General features: G+C 37.6%; 2 protein-coding genes across 2 annotated transcripts; one reads left to right on the top strand and one right to left on the bottom strand.

Annotated features, from left to right (window-relative positions):
- Positions 1–67: 67 nt before the first annotated feature.
- Positions 68–13,639, bottom strand: LOC131793158 (protein FAM227A-like). The gene is made up of 17 exons (XM_059110563.2): positions 13,519–13,639; positions 11,955–12,191; positions 11,364–11,417; positions 9,398–9,483; positions 8,974–9,015; positions 8,205–8,318; positions 7,673–7,735; positions 7,444–7,479; positions 7,157–7,261; positions 6,702–6,828; positions 6,028–6,129; positions 5,171–5,541; positions 3,940–4,096; positions 3,189–3,267; positions 2,630–2,704; positions 1,111–1,183; positions 68–484 (listed from the first exon to the last, which is right to left on the bottom strand). Exons 1-17 carry the CDS (start codon positions 13,553–13,555, stop codon positions 398–400), a joined length of 1,845 nt encoding a protein of 614 aa, XP_058966546.2. The 5' UTR covers positions 13,556–13,639; the 3' UTR covers positions 68–397.
- Positions 13,274–16,811, top strand: LOC136282915 (kelch domain-containing protein 9-like). Its single transcript, XM_066170960.1, is given in 1 exon segment — positions 13,274–16,811. A coding segment is annotated over 1 exon segment (1,023 nt). The 5' UTR covers positions 13,274–13,746; the 3' UTR covers positions 14,770–16,811.
- The last annotated feature ends 445 nt before the right edge of the window (positions 16,812–17,256 follow it).

Below are 17,256 nucleotides of genomic sequence, written 5' to 3'. Positions count from 1 at the left end.
ATGATATAGTAGCAAAGCCGATGTTTTGTTTGATCAGCTTTAGAAGCAACACTTTTAAGCTATAAAATTCTTCACAAGGCATGTACTTTTATTAATCCACTCAACAAGAAAAGCTTACTTGTTGATTGTTGAACATTTTTATCACAGAAAGTTGCTCAAAGCGTAAACCCACAAGTTAATAAATTAGACTGTCATAAAATACAAAAATAAGAATTTTGAATCAGCCATATGTAAAAATATTATCAAAATAAATAGAAGCATTTTAGAATTACGCGGGATAAAATTACAACACGAAAGCCACGTCTCTGCTAGTACCTCAGTACTTCGCATGATACTCCTCAAGAGTAACAGAGAACAAACTTGAATTGCTTTGGAAGCCAGCTATACCCAAACACGTTTAATTGGTTTCGCTCTCAGTTCCATACCCCATGGCCGAAGCAACGGCTGCGGCGACTTTTCCACTGCTTTGTTCATCTCCGTCTTTCTAAATTGTAACAAAATCAAATATCTCTCTTTACAACATCTTTTATGATGCATCTTTTGCCAAACTATTGCCAAAAAAAAAAGTAAGAAAGTATAATGTGGCTTTGCTATTGTGTGGCGGCCGTTTTTAAATTTAGAATTTCGAACAAAGTTGAATCAGGAACGGCGGAACTGGGGGACTTCAATTTTGTGAGGATAGTAGTTTGTTTTGTTTTAGTATAAGGTACGTACCAAGAGTAAAGAGAAAGAAAACGAAAACGGAAAAAGTCTGGTTCACCACACATTGTACTCCGAGATCACGATTTAAAAACATTTCTAGAGGAGGAAGGCCCGAGACCCCCTCACGAACTCGCGCCCAAGCGTTCGTTCATGTTCGTGTTCAAGTCCCCACGGTTGAAAGTAACCTTCGCCGTCCCCGAATTCTAATACATGTGTTGTGTAGCTCCTGAAATTCCTGTATGACCGAAAGCTTTTTTGGTCCTTTAGAGTCCAATCATTTGTTTTGGCATTGAGAAATTGTCACTTTCCAATCATGGATGAAGAAATTGATACTTCCGGCAAGTGAAAAAAGGCATCCGGTTGCCGCTTACTTAGCTTACTTACTCTCTCTACCTCGATGTGACTTACCGTGAGTTCTAAATATATCAGCTCGCTTATCTTCTTCACATCTTTCTGACGTGCCAATAACTCTCCTTCGCGTCTGATAAGATGATTAAATGATGAACATAAAATCAACTAATGGAGAAAATGCATAGAGGTTTCGAACCTAATAATGTGCATTTTAAAATCACGTGCTTCTGGTTAGCTGAAAACGATTTCATTCTCATGTAACACGAGGGCAAATTACAAATAGCGCGCGCGCGCTTTCAAAATTTGGTCTGTCTTGACTTTCTGTGATGTTGATCATAGAAATCATTAACAAGTAATAACTATAATTTCATTACCAATTTGGTGTAACAAGCACTTGTAAATTTCAAAGACCCCAAATTGCTCTTACTCTATGGGCTTGGGCAATTTTGTCGTCTTCGAAAAGTTTAATCGTGCTCATCAATACCAAATTACACTCGAAATTAAGTTATTACCTATACTAATCAGTATCAACTACCAACACGTAAAAGGTGAACAGGACTTGCGTTATTCTTCTAAGGTTTGGTGGCGATTGGAGAGCTTAAATAAGAACTACCATGGTATACAGGTTCCGAGCTGAAGATATAAGAGGAGGAAAGCACACGCCTATACGTACAGTACACCTATTTATTACATCGCTGGCTGTGCCCACGGGCAATATGAAGCGAATCCTGTGTTCTGATTGGCTACGCGAGCCGGCAAGATGGGCCCATCTTGCCCGCTTTGATCCTGCTCAAGAAATAATAATTGCTCAGAGCGGTCACGCTAAGTTTATAAATTTTGGACAATGCCGACGATAGAGTCGCAAAAAGCGGCAGAGGACAGCCAAAACAAACAAAACATTAACGGCTCCCGTGGGTTTATTTTGCTACTAAAACAGCTGGATAACTTTTCCATCTCTTGAAATAAACAAGTCTTGATTCTTGATAAAGCGATGACCTTTTCGCTGTATAATAAATAAATATCGACAAAGCTTGATCGGTCAAGATGATTATATGGTAGCTTCATTCTGTTTTTTTGTTTGTTTGTTTTTATAGGCCTCGACTTCCTCTCGGTCCATAAGAACGCAAAGAAAGAACTCGGCCAATATCCAACCATCTTGACCCCACGCTTGGTCAATAACGCATATATATATATAAGGGACCCAGTATTCATTAGTTTCATAGTGGGTATTCCATAATATACTAAGAAGAGTACAAATATTGCTTCTCGATTGAATGTTTTAAAATTAAAACTAAAGTAATTACTACGACCAATTAGAACAAAGGAAAATGTTCTTAAGAGCCAATGACAACTCAAAATAAAAAAAAGCAAACTGCCTAAAGCGCGGGAAAACACGTTAAAGGGGTAGTTACTTTTAGTTTTGCATCTGATTGGTTGAGAGGGTGACTTGAGTTTTCTAGACTAATCAGAGAGCGAAGTAAGCAAACCTATAGCAATCTGGGATTACTTTCTATACTCAATTTCTCTCGAGTCATCACACGTGACGGATACACGATAAATTAATTTTAATTGATACCTGGTAAAGTCTCTATTGGCTTCTTTCTGTTTACGAGCAAATAAAGTTCGTTGATGGGAATTCTCTTCGTCCAGTCTAAAAAAGAAGAAAGAAATGGAAAAAAAGGTTATGTACTTCACAACTAACTTTTAAAAACTTTGATAACGATCGGAGAGAATCGTATTTGTACGCGGGAAATTCAAGAAATAATTCTGTGTCAGCCAGTTTCTCTTATTTTTGTTTAAAATATTTCAGATGAAGTTAAAGGCAGGTTATTGGAAAAAAGAAAACGTTTAAACCGTACAAAAGAGGAGTTTGATAACGCGCGCAAGATTAGCATATCGACACTAATATAACAAAGAGAAAATGTTAGGCAAGTAAGACTCTTGCTTCAGTATTCCCTTGCCGCTCAAAATATAATACACTTGGTTGCAAGCAAGTAACGCAAGTAACTCTGCATGACTTTTCAATCGCGCGGTCCGTTCTAAATCCATTGCGTCCTCTTAAATGGAGACACTACTACGCAAGGCTGAAAAAATTCAACTCGATAAAGAATCGAAAACGAATCAAATATACTCACTTTTTAAAATCACTTGTTAAAGCTTGTGAGATCTTGAGAGACTTTCTGATCACCTCTCTGTAAGTTGGGGCGGATAATGTAAACACGGTTAAGGAGAGCTGAAGAGGAATTTACAATGGAAGAACAAAAAAGTTTATCTCGACCAAGAAAACTGGAATAGAATCCAACGATTCCGGTTCTAACCCAACTTGAGCATTCGAAGAACTTTACATCTTCGATGAAGTTCTTTTTAATCTTTAATTGGGAACAATTGGAATCTGAAATAATTTTACTTAGCTTGCGAGCAACCCTAATTTTCGACACGAGCGTTCCCTCGCCCGCATGGAAGTATGGGGGCTTAAGCAACGCCAGCCGGTGAGAAGTCTGCAAGGAGACTAGCATAAGTCATTAGTGCCCCACAAACTTCTCCTCGACTCGTCTTAAATCAGCCAGTGGGCAGAGAAAAGTGCGTCCTACAGTACTAACAATGAGGGCCTGCTCGCAAGCTAGCCTTTTCTTTACATTACCTTTTTTCTCTCTGCGCCAAACGTAACTTAAAAATTGTTACAACATCATTTCTAACAGTCTCGAGTTTTATAATTTTTTCTTCTTGAAACAGATGTCATTTGAGCTAATTGTAAACTCCAAAATCAAAGCAGACTTATCCTAGCCTAAGTCGAATCGCCCAAAATCTTTAGTCATTCTTAACCTTGAACGTGGTCTAACTTAGTCTGCCCTAATTATGCTCTTTAGCCTTGTTGTGAAGGATATGGTGGCAGTGACTTGATTTCAGTTCTCTGAATCAACACCGAAGTTCCTGAATCTTTTGCTAACTTCTGCATCCGAAGAAACTGTTCCACAAGCGGGCTGTGACCATAAACATCGAACACACAACGAGAGAACTCTGGGCCTCTACCGATTGGACAGGACTGGAAAAAAATGTGGAGGGGACAGTTCAAGCAGGAAATTCAGAAAAATGATACCGGGAAAATAAAGTAAGCAATATAGCCAACAGCCTTGATCAGATGTTTTACCCATATTAGGTCTCATAAGCATTACGTTGCTACCAAGAAGGCTTAGGGGTTTCCGAATAGAAAAACAAAGAGACAAAAGTATCTTTTTTCAGGAGAAAAAAAGATACTTTTGTGTCTCCACAATTGAGGCTTTTGTGTGGATTGTGTGGCTTTAACATACCATAAACTATTCAACATTTTGTAATTTCAGCCACCTCCCAAGATTACATCGTACGAGCAAATTCAACGAGATTTAAGGAACAAACGAGCGATTGAAAGGATATAATAACAAATGCCAACCGTTCGAGCACCGAAATGAAAGGACAAACATATGAAAGTTCGATGTAATAATTACGTTTCTCTTTTCTCAGCATCTTTTTAGAATGCTAAATATGACGTGATATAGTATTATCGCATAGCATGGTTCATCATAAACCGTTTGATCAGGTTTCTTTAACCCTTTAGCCCCTAAGAGTGACTGGCATCTAATTTCTCCTCACCATATCACCCCTGAATGAAATATTAAGGTCAGGAGAATAAAGGAACTGATCACCAACTAAAGAACCTCTTGATTGTTCGACAAATTCTCCTTGTCAGCACCTTAGAGAACAGTATGGAGAATATGCATACTGATGTTATGGTGTAAAGGGTTAAAAAGAATATTATACATGCCCAAAGGTTGTATTTACTGTCGTTAGTGTATACAATAAATTTGGAATCGACATCTTAATGGTTAACGTGCGAACCACAAATTAGTGAAAGACTTATTCCGTTCATAGCTCCGTGGTTTCGTTATCATTCTTAGTTTTAATTCGGGCAAAAGAGGAGGTCGCTTGTAGAAGAGTCTCCAACTGAACCATCATCGTATTCAAGACTCTACAGAATGAACGAACGTGCTGACTGGTGAAGTGAGAGGCCCAGTAAGATAAAACGTACACACTGTAAAAACAATCAAGCAAAAGAGCGAACGAGATCTTGAAGGAAACTTACCTCTCTTCGTTTATCTACGCGATTCAATTTATGTACACTAGCAAATGCCGAGTAAGAAGATACTTTTGCCTGCAGGCGACTCAAAGTTTGAGGCGTCGCAGATCCCCTATCCTCGTTTGCGTGAGGCGGAGCCAAATGACTGATGGAGTCACGCAACTCCTCACTATTGGTCACACTAAAGTTTTGTGACGATTTTCTCGCCGCAACGGACTTTCTCCTAATGTCACGGCCCGGCAGCCCTGTGAAGCTACTTTGGACCGGTGGTTTCTCATCCACAAGAATGTGAGGTAAGGACTTCTTGACAAAAGACAAGCTACTCTGTTTTGTTAAATTCTCTTCACTGAGGTCCACTGGGAGCGAAACCAAAGAACCTGACAAGGAAAAACGACGTTTAGTTCTTTCCTTAAAAGGTAACTTACATGGATTTCCGTGTTTTAGTGTTGCTGATCTTCATGATAAAAACAAAACGAAACAACTAAATGCATATGTCAATCAATCTTTCGCTCTTAACAATCGACCCCTAAGATCTGCTCATAATTTTTCCTTAACATCCTCTCTAAACCCACTAAACCTGGCCAAATTTGATCTAAAGTAAATGTCGTTACGACTTTTGTTATCTACTTATGTGGCGAAATGCAAGAACTCTTCCTTCAGGTCTTAGGGTTCAAGTCTTGGGTTGTACCCTAACCCCAAACACCCCCACCCCTTCCACCTTCCCAGGCCCAACCCAAAGTCCTTTGCGATCGCTTCGGATTAGTCACATGATCTTTGTTTTCACAGGCAGGGACCGTTACGTGAAGTTAGAGTAACGCTTTTGATGTAAGATGCCTTCACAACTCAATTCGCCTACTCTGTACCTTTGGAGGCATCCTGTTTGATCTGCTCATCTTTCCTCATATCTTTAGGTTCCAAAGCTTTGAAATTCCACTTGGCCCAAAGTCTTGGCACAGGTTTGGTTCCTAAATGGACAAGATGCAGATTTGTTATTTGAACACTGCGTGACTTGAAGTTCAAAGAGGACACAGAGATACAGACACAAACTGAAAATTACATTGAGAATTCAAAGGTAATTATGGTTGTTTCGGAAAGATTCCTGCACAGCCCCATACTTCACTATACATACAGTTCTTGCATGGATAAAGAAAACTATGGCAAAAACAATTGATTGCCTTTGGACAACAGCTTTGTTTTAGAATGGTGTGGGGTTATACAGAAATCTTTCTGCACTGATTTTGTTATCATGTTACACATGTACCAGAGACAATAGCCTTACAGTATGCATGATAAAACAATAATTCTTAAATTATCATATGTAACTACTGGCACATAATTATCATTCTTGTCATCATCATCATTATCATCATCATAATTGTCATTGTCATTATTATTATGTAGGTACAATGTACCTTTTTACTTTAGATTGGCCACTTAAAAAAAACTATTTCAATTGCAGTACATCATCAGCATTATGCATACAACACAAGTACGCGTACATGCACGGCTCATCAAACAAATTTTTAGAAAAACCAACCAGCAATCCACTCATGGATCAACTGCACCAGATTTTCTTTGAATTCATCTCCAAACTGCTTGTAAGATGTTGGGAATGCTGTGCAAAATGTGCAGTACACAGCTTGAGCCATGATATCAGGGTATCTCTGGAATTAAAGAAAAAAAAAAGAAAAGAAAAACAAATAGGTTCCATGTTGCAGGGCATCTGTTCTGTAATTTATCACAAATGACATCAAAATGTGGGGGACCAGGGCCATGGAGGGCAATGGGAGGACTAGCTCTCCTCCTTGACATGTCTCCTAGAACCTCACCATTTTTCACTCCTCACCCTTCACTCTTCTCCATTGACTGGGACTATGGTTTGCCATGACTAGAACTCCACAATTTTTCTCTCGACTTATTCATAGACTATGAGCTCTGAAAAAAAGCTGTAGTTGCACCTGCTCATGCTGTGCATTAACACACAATTTGTACCTTAAGAAATTTATCCCTGTATTGTGTCACTGGGGCTGTAAACAACATCTTGACATAGTTGTGAGCAATGCGATTAAACAACATTTCCTGGATGTTCTTGTTGGGCTGTCAAAAAGAAGATATTAATCCACATTACAGCCAAACTGTGGCACTGGAAGTAATAATCCTGTAATCTACTGGAGCATTTTCTGCCAAAGGCTTGCTGGCTAATTATATATATATATATAATTATATCTAAATATGTGCACTTCCTCTTTAACTAAAGCACAGTGAACTGTGGCACTCACCTGATATTTTTCTAAAAAGTACCACCAAAACAAGTCCTGAGTAAGAATAGAGAAATAGTTAGAGATGACTTGAGTTCAAAAAAATTATCTGACGACATATGTTCACCTGTAAATGTAAATTGAGTTGTTTTGGCCCAGCAACAATCATCTAATTTTAAGGATTCTATAATAATGGTACAGGTGTAGAAAAGAATTTTATCTCATGCAAAGAGTGGAGTCTTTAACTGACCTGCAGAATGTCCTCAGATGTCTTGGAAAACACAAAGGCTTGGAATTCACGTTTAAAGGAAGGCTAGAAAATTAGAGGTGTATAAATGTACGTTGGACAACTGAGAAATAAATCCCAATCAGTCTACATATAGATCTACACTCAGTCAAAAGTTATACAGAATTACGTGAATCACATATGCACTTAAAGCACATGCAAATGTAAGCTTGGTTCTAATGCTAACTCAATAGTCCTAAGTGTTTCATGTCTCCTGTCTCCAATCCCATGCAAGCAGATGTAGCATACACTTCACACTGACTTACCTTGACCAAAGAAGCAAGGAAAAGATTATGAATCATTATTTTCACCCAAATTATAAAATTTTTAACTTGAGATTGCTCCTCACACCATCTTTTGTAATTATTTCTGCCATCAGCTTAATATCTACTTTCAACATCTCTCCAAATTTCCATTCCCCAAAAACCTTTTGTGATACAGTTGCAATTGTAGAAGAATTTGTTTCTCACTGAAGAAAACAGTACAACTCTCTTACTTTCTTTCTAAAATCCCTCTGAGCATCAATGACAGTTAACATGATTTCTTTGGCAAGGAATGGTGGTGGAAGGGGAGTTACTTCATCTGGTTCATAGCCTGGGTATACATGCAGCTGAAAAAAGGATCAAAGTTGATTAAATAAGCCTTTATACTCTAGCTCCTAGGAGTGAACAAAAAAAAAGATTTCTCCAAACTGTCTCTAGACATTGCCAAGCAGAAAGGCAATGAGATGAATGAACATTATCAACTATTAGACATTGATGGTTGATTTAATACCAAATGTAATGATACTGCAATGTTGGGAGCAAAATTTGTATATTCAACAATTACTTTTTTACCTCTAGAAATAAAGAAAAAAAATATTAGTGAGAGAAATTGTTCTATGCTGAACTGTAATCACATGGTTTTACTGTGACTGAGACCTGGTCAGGGTGAATGTTCTTTGCCAGGTTGTCAAAACAGATTTCTATCAGGGGAATAATTTCTTCCCTTCTTGTTGCACAGATTATCATGAAAACTTGTTGGCTGTGACACAAACAAAAGTGTCTCTATAGCTCTAAATCCAAGATTGACAACAACAGCAAAATGCTTTAGACTCCAAAATGACAAGTAACACAAAAAGGGGACAGAGTAATTTAAATCAATAACTTAAAGATTCCAAGATCAGATTCATAGTGTGATAGAAGCATATAGTCATTGGTCAATTTTATGAATTTATAGATATATTAATAAGACATAAAATAATACATTTTTTTGTGTGTTTGTACCTCTACAAGCATTGGTTTCATGGTTGAACTCTTCTCAGTTTTCTAGAAAAGGAACAATTTTTTCACCATTAAACTTAAGTAGCAAATCAATTTTAAAGACTGAAATACATTTCATGCAATTTTAGCTGGCAAATATTGAGCTGATATCTGTGTACTTAAACACACTGCAAGGTTTGGAAAGTGTTGAAGAAGACCTCCCTAAAATTGGTGATTAAATACCATGCATTCAATCCAAGTTGTAGCAGCAATTCTGCAAGCCTAGACTTTGAAAGAGCTTGTTTCATTTTAGGAAACAATCCATGAAAACCCACTTATTAATAAAAGGATGTTTCTATACAAGAGTAGCTCTGTTGGCAATTACTAAATGGCTGTTTAGTATATATCATTTACTGGTTGCTATAGGATCCAATATACTTTAATGTACCTTCCTGGCAGACTTTTTCCATGACAATAAATGCGACTGCTGTGAATTACTAGTCGTCAATGGATTCTGAGATGTTGCTTGCAGAACTGCAATCATGATACAGTGTTTGTAAATTTAAAAACACTAGTATGAGCTTTGGATGCAAAACTTTGCAAAGCACATCATCCTATTGACTAATCTTAATGGCTATAATAGGGGATCCAACATCAGGTTTGGCAGAATGCGGAATGAGGCTTAAATCTAAGGCAGGATGTGGGATACAAGAAATTTTAAAGGCAAGATGTGCAATGATAAAAAGGAAGGTAAGAACAGGATATGTTTCATTTCGAAGGCAGGATAGGGGATGGTACCTAGATATGCAAGATCATAATTTTGCTCAGGTTATGAGTCACTCGACCACAGAGACATAAAAAAGTACTTAATATTTGCTTTATAAACAACTGTACAATAAATGCTCCAGTGCAAATTGGGGTTGACAGCTGGCCTAAATAATTTGGTAGTGCCTCCAGTTTTCTCTGTATTTGTTATAAAGTATTAATGGGTCCACATGGCTCCATAGTATATCTGGTTTTCTTCCCTAGTATAATTTTCTCTCATGAGTATATCTTTGAATGAACACCCCTTTCTGTGTGATATTATGAGTGGTTCTCTGAAGATTTCTCTTAGCAATTGTTGTTGCTGTATTAAATGCCTCTTGCTTGTAAGGATTTCTTTAATGTTTAGAACTGTTGGATGGTATTAAAAAGAGAAAAATTTGATTGTTTGTGTATCCTTTACAATTCTAGTGATCTATGAGAGTGTGTTGTCAATAAACTTTTCAAGGTAGCCTCTCTTTACTAAGTGTTTGAGGCATCTAACGTTCTCTTTAAATTTTTCTTTTGAAGAGTTAGCCCTAGGGAGTCATAACAATTTGCCTTTAACAAAGCCTTTCTTTGGTCATGGTGGGTGACATGTTGTGTAGAATGTGTACTGGAATGTCTCTGTTGGTTTGAAGTGGGTTCTCAGGTGGCAAACTGACTCCTTTTTAAATCTTTCACCCTTAGATAGTTGCATCTGAGAAAGTAGCTTTGATCTGAAACAAATATCTCAGTAGTAAATTTGATTGTTGGGTGTATGGTGTTCATTTGCTTGTTCCATGAACTGGTTGATGACATCTTGGTTTGTGTGCGTGAGAGAAATTATGTTGCTGATGTAGCATTTCCATATGGTTCTTTGTAAGTGCTTTTATCGAGGATTTGCATTTCAATTTCAGCCATGAAGATGTTTACAAAAGGTTAATATCATTTTTGGTGCCCATGGAGGTTCTGTGCATTAGCAAGTAATTTTCAAAAATCAGTCTAAGTGCTTTCTTTTGGACACTTTGCACACCTTGTTTATGCCCTTAGCTTGTGTTATATTTGTGTATAAGCTTGTGACACCCATTTAGATGAGTATCACTTCTTTCATTTTTCCAACACAGTTAATGAAGTCTGTTGCATCTTTGGGATTTGACTTCTTTTGTTGTGGGGTTGGCTGAAGAATTTTATTTATGAAACAGGAGAACTTTTCTGTGGGTTCTTACACTGGTGCAGTTTTTGTGTCTCAATATTAAAACTATAAACACATCTGAGGGAACAACCATTTTTTTAAGCCTGCTAAACATTCCTTCAGCAAGTCCACAATGAGAGTACATTATTAATAAGTGTAAAGGCTATAATTTTGCCATCAGTTTAAATAAGGCAGTGATCTAGAGCAACTTGGGTTTAACCAGGCAGGATTGGGATGAAAATGTTAATTGCAGTGGGATTGTGGAATATAATAAAAAAGTAGTCACAGAATGTGAGATTGGAAAAGTCTATTTTGGAACCTCATAATAGATTTATATGTAGTCACTTGATTTGGATGAAAGTTAGAATCAAGAAGTCCAACTCGTTATGCTCTCACTAAATATTTAACAATATGAGATAAAATATTTAATTCAACTCACCAGATCTCACAGAATAAACTCCAGCAAACTTGGAAACTTCCTTAGCTTCAACTTCTAAAATAAACAAGTTATGAAGGAGAAGCAAACTTAATGTTGAAAGTGTTGGGGCAGATAAGCATTTCATTTAGTTTTACTTTCCATTGCTGAAATGTATTAGGCATGATCCTCACCATCTAAAATACATTATTCCAGAAGGAGTAGATGTCATTTATCTATTCATGTCCCTGACATATACTTTATGCTATGCTGTTCTTTTCTATTCATTCCTTTAGGAAGGTTACAGTCTTCCAAAACAAATCAGAGATGTGATCGCAGATTATGATCATAATGTAATCTTGGGTTTAAACTTTTCATGTATGATCATGTTGATGGCTGAAATACAGCAATGGTCTTGTCAGTTCATCTGTTAGTTACTTAACTGTGCAGAGACACTGAATACCATTCCGAGCAAACTCCCTAATATAGCAGACAGGTGTCTTTCAAATTGAGTTTACCAGGATGCAGCCAAATCAAACCTCCCTATAAACAGTCCTCAGTGACTCCCGGTATGTAGGCTCAAATTCATGTTTGCTATGACAAATAACTCAGTACCTTTGTTACTTATTTTTGATGTTGAATTCTTGGGAATTTTGTAGTCAATTAGAAGTTTTCCAAAGCCAAATTCCTCCTCATCTGGTTCCACTTCCAAGCCATGCTCCTTCATGTACTTGTCAACAACCAGTTGAGTTGGTGTGTCATAGCTGTGCAAGTTTGCATTTAAACTACTGATATGCTCAGTAATGTCATTTATGGTTCCACCACGATGAAATGAATCTTGCAGCTCATATACTGATCAATATTATATTTGAATCAAGGAAAACACAAAATGTGAGCCAAAAAAAAAAAAAAAATTCAAATTCAAATACATTAAGGGGGTACATTTCTAAATAAACTACGGTAAATTGGTGGTGGGGCTACTACAAGATAATACTGAGTTGTTATTGTAAATTGGCCATCTTAAAGAGTTTCTTAAGCTGATGTTTCAAACATAACCTTTCATCAGAGTAAATGACAAAAGGATTCTTGCTCAAAACATCAGCTTAGGAAAATTTCTACGGTGGCCAATTTTCATTATCAACCTAGTATATAAAACCAATGTAACTCACTAGCAATAATGCAAATCATGAATATATCTAAAAAATTTAATTGTTTCTATTTTCACAGTGAGAACCAAAATTCACAGAAAATTGACATGACCACATTTCAAGTATTGCATATTTCCTTAAGAAATGTCTTTAACATAATTACTGCTAAAGATGAAACACCCACCCAACTGTAACCCACATATGTACAACTGAGATTATTGGCTGCCCTTTTGCTTTTTGAGTTGTTCAATTTTTTTCAAGGACTTATAGCCCCAGTTAAAAAACTGATTTCTAAGTTAAGCTTATCACGTGAAAGATTCCAGCTTCATGCAACAATTACCTGTACACCCCCTCTCCTCCCACCCCCCCCCCCACCCCCCCTTACCCTTTTGATGCTGGTTGTTCTACCTTTTTCCAAAATGTGAAAAATTTAAACGAATTTTCCTAGGATTTTTACTGATGATACTGTAGTTTCCAAGCATACATGCACATGCACAATGTACGGTAGAAACTCATTATGATGTAAGAATATCCGATAGACGTTTACACTCCGTTGTGTTCCTTCGCGCGCGCAGCACTTTACCGTCACTACCGCTCTTATTTTTACGCTTCGTTCGGCATAATGGAAGCTGACTAGGACAACAGAAGACCTTTCTAATCTGACGGTACTCCTTTTTTTATCTTTTCATCCTTGCGTGTAATGGATAAAACTATACCGTGAACTATACGATCTGTTCATTAACATAAATCTCAGTACGCCTCGCGATCTAAAAAGTCGTTCAGAGGGCCTTTTCAATCATACGCTATGATATTCTAGCGCAAGATCTACGAACAAGTAAAGCAACCATGATGCGAATTTATGATCACAAATGACCGATTATTTATGTCCTCGATTAGAAATCGCGTGCTGTACACTTCTTTTTCAAAGGGCTCCACGGGAGAAAGACGGTAGCTATTGGTAACCAAATAATTTCACCGAACACCAGCTGTGAACCATAAGAGTTAAGAGTAAACATGATCACAAAGGATACAACCATCCGGAACTTTTTCTCCTTCTGCCACGTACATGCTGTTATTTCTTTACACAAAGCTTCATCTCTGCTGGAAACGGATATCTCTGTAATAAGTTTACTAAACTCATCGACTGACAAGCGCAACAAGTGAGAAAAGCCTGAAACGAGCAACTGACTCGCAGGGCTCTCTGGGACTGCAATGGCGGATTAGAAGTACGAAATTTTCTACTTATTCTGCAGAAAGTGATGGAGTTTTTTGCTGTTTCAGCGCATGGAATTGTACCAAGTAAACGTGCATTTCATTCTTGTTCTGTCGTAGGAAATTTTCTGTATATTTTTGGAGGAATTGCACCGGACAGAACTGTTTTAAATGACATGTACATGTACAATATTTCTTCAAATATGTGGAGTCGGATTGAGGACAGAGTACCGGGTAGTTCTCAAAGCAGACCTTTAGTTTCATCAGGATTTCCTAAGGGAAGACTTTGCACCGCACCGAGTGTCAGCCACCATACAGCGACGGCTGTAAGGGGCCGGTTTATTTTGATAATAGGTGGTTGGAATGGACGGAAAAGGTGCGCTGATGTGTTTTGTTTTGACACTGTTGATCAATTTTGGCGTCATATCCCTGAAACTGGAGACATTCCTGTAGGATTAAGCTCGCATACGGCAACTTTAGTATCTTCTAAAGATATTTTGATAATCGGACGTGAAGGAGGCGTTCACACGCAGCGTCGCTTCTCTGGTGCTTTTTATTGAAACTTTGAAACAGGAAAATATCCTGAAGCACCATTTCATGCCAGCTCCAGGTCGGGTCATACAGCAAATCTTATCCCCATAAGAACTAGCGGGGAGAACCATTTATTTGTTTTTGGAGGTCGTAAGAGTGGAGGATATGAATTAATTGGCTCGTGGAGGAAAATGGAACAAACTGAGACGTCGTTTCCCCAGCAGAGAATCTCTGAATTGCTCGGAAAGTCTGCCATATGCGACGAACCTAGTGGTCGACAGCACGCTAAAGCTGTAGAGCTGGGCAGTAAACATTTGCTAATTTTTGGTGGGGAGACCTGGAGCGGTGTAAGGGAGAATGTAACAAATGAGGCTTTCGTTTTAGAAACTGACACAATGAAATGGTATAAGTTGCCCCTCGTAGGAGATGTCCCAAAACTTGTTGGACATTCCATGGTAGGGTGTGGTGAAAAGATTTTTGTGTTTGGAGGTGGGCTTTCCAGCAAATATTGTAATACACATTGGGAAGTTAAGATTTAACATCGCTAATGCACCTAAAATACATATACTGGTTGCAAAAAGGTGGGTCACCTACAAAGAGTTTGTTGTTCAAAGCCTAAAGCTTGTAAGGAGAACCTTTTTATTAATCACTTCTGGGAGTTAAATTTATAACATCAGTTTTTAAGTACACACACAGTTATTCTGAAACATGCATTTTGATGAGGTTGAGAGGTTTGTTGAATAAAGGTGTTTGGACACAGGAATTCTTATCACCTGGTTTTTCAGATGGGGTTTGTAAAGAGTATACCCGTTTTTCCAAAATTGTGGAAATTTATGAAGTCCTGAAAAAAAACTAATGAAAAATTGAGATTGAAAGGGTTGAAAAAAGTGGGAAAAAGGTCACAAGTGTTCTCTTTTTTTTTCTGAGCTGAAACAAGTACTTCATTGAAGCTGAAGGTTACCAATTCTACATAAACCTTAAAGTTTTTTAAATTAACCTCATGTAAATCTCACATAACCTTCAATAAAGCCTTTCTTTTTAAGCTCAATGAGTTTATTTACAATTTTTCTAGGAATTCAAAGTTATTGTCCAGGTTATAAAACAAAGTTTGATATCCTTTGCTCTAAATAAACATGTTCATTGGTTAATCTATATTCATTTTGATTTGCTTCAAAAAATCCCATAGTTGCAAGTGCCTCACAGAGTCAGTTCATTTGTTGTTGTCACTGAGCTAGTAACCTCACACTTGTACTTTGAATATTATATGGTTAGGAAATTTTTTCACTGGTTGCAACTGGAATATCACCATGGCTTAAAAGATAGTTTATGCCTAGACGGACTCAAAATCACTAAATTACTTGGGTTTTGTTTCCTGCTTGTGCAGTTTTGTTGCCAGAGAGGTTTATTGTGCATAGTTGAAAGTAAGTAATTGTTGCTGATGGCCTGAGCCAAGTGCTGTGCTCCATTGTCTGTGATATTATTGGCTCTGAAATCTTACATGGGTAGCTGACAGTTGTTGTCATTGATGGCTTTAGCCAAGTGCTATGCTCCTTTGTCATTGATGCTATTGTTTGAGAGGTCTAACATGCATAGCTGACTAATCTTGTTGATGAATTTAGCCAATTGCTGTGCTCCATTGCCTGTGATATTATTGTCTCTGAGATCTAACATGGGTAGCTGACAGTTGTTGTTGTTGATGGCTTAAGCCAAGTACTGTGCTCCTTTGTCATTGATGCTACTGTATGAGAGGTCTAAAGTACATAGCTGACAAATCTTGTTGATCAGGTTGATGGCTTTAGGCAAGTGCTGTGCTCCATTGTCACTGGTGTCATTTTTTAGGAGGTTAAGGTGCAAGGCTGACAGTTGTTGATGGTGTTAGCAAAGTGCTGTGTTGCATTGTCATTGATGTTATTGTCTGAGGTCTAATGTGGGTGGCTGACAGTTGTTGTTAATGATGGCTTCACGCAGGTGCCATACTTCATTGTCACTGATGTAACTTCCTGACAGGATTAAGGCACATCGCTGACAGTTATTGCTCATAGCTTTGTGTAAATACTTTGCTGCTTCATCTGTCAATTGATTGCTCACGAGGTTTAACCAGCTCAGTCAAGATTGACTACTTTTTAACAATTTACAAATCTCTTAGCAACCTAATGTGTCAGTGTTGTCTTTCCCCAAACCTAAGTGTTAAAATTGTTGAATTGTTAAATACCTTAACAAATGGAGGGCAGTCAACAACAGTGAGGTCACATAAAGTTATTTTGTAGTAGTTTTCTCTGAACTATTGATTCCATCTCGCAGCTTTCGTTGATATCTTTGAACAGTATTACTGCTAAATGATGTGTCTTCAGTCAGCCAACTGGTCACTTTCCTTAGCTCTTGAGTCTCTGTTGATTGTTTGTTGTAGAGTCTGCTTTCATTCTCTTCAGTTTCCATAGGAAACACATTGATGAATATTTTGTTTGGAAGCTCGTCTGTATCATTCATTAGTCCAGCTAGGAACTGGAAAACCAGTTGCCATTCCCACTCTAGATATTCTCAGAAATGAAGTTCTTCAATTCATTTTCATTCATGGTGTTTGCCTGGTGCCTTACAGCAAAAAGAAAAATTAAAGTGAAATTTTTGTTGCAGAATTCTTGTGTATTGTTTAATCAGACTCAATTCAATGGCTACTCTGGTTCATGTCACATGATCCCGCGACAGGGCAAGGGGAGGGGGGATATATAAGATACATGTCTTACATCTCTTCTCCTAGTTTTCAAGTCAAAATTTTTAAAGTTAGAGAGTAACTAACAAAGTTCAAATGCAGTTCTCTGGTTTTTAAGGAAACCATTACATAAAGCAAAACTGTTATGGCACCTAAAAACAAAAGAATTACAATAGTCAGTTTAGACAGTTGATATTTATAGTCTTTTTATTACACCCGTTTTGAAATCATTGGTGGTTCCTGTAATCTGATCGGCTCTAATTGGTGCGATTCACTCATGAATTGCACCATTTTTTGCTTTAAATTGCATCTTTCCCCA

The sequence above is a fragment of the Pocillopora verrucosa genome, chromosome 8 (assembly GCF_036669915.1).
Source record: "Pocillopora verrucosa isolate sample1 chromosome 8, ASM3666991v2, whole genome shotgun sequence".
NCBI lineage: Eukaryota > Metazoa > Cnidaria > Anthozoa > Scleractinia > Pocilloporidae > Pocillopora > Pocillopora verrucosa.
Note: the sequence above shows the minus strand (reverse complement) of the source record. Positions and strands in the feature narration are given on the sequence as shown.

Bases quoted from the DNA above. Each gene is read 5' to 3' on its own strand.
- LOC131793158 (XM_059110563.2), bottom strand. From the start codon at position 13,555: ATGTACGTGGCAGAAGGAGAAAAAGTTCCGGATGGTT. The intron at 12,192-13,518 runs GTATCCTTTGTG...AATATTGATCAG, and splicing joins AGAAAAAGTTCCGGATGGTT to TATATGAGCTGCAAGATTCA. The intron at 11,418-11,954 runs GTACTGAGTTAT...TGTTTATTTTAG, and splicing joins ATCAAAAATAAGTAACAAAG to AAGTTGAAGCTAAGGAAGTT.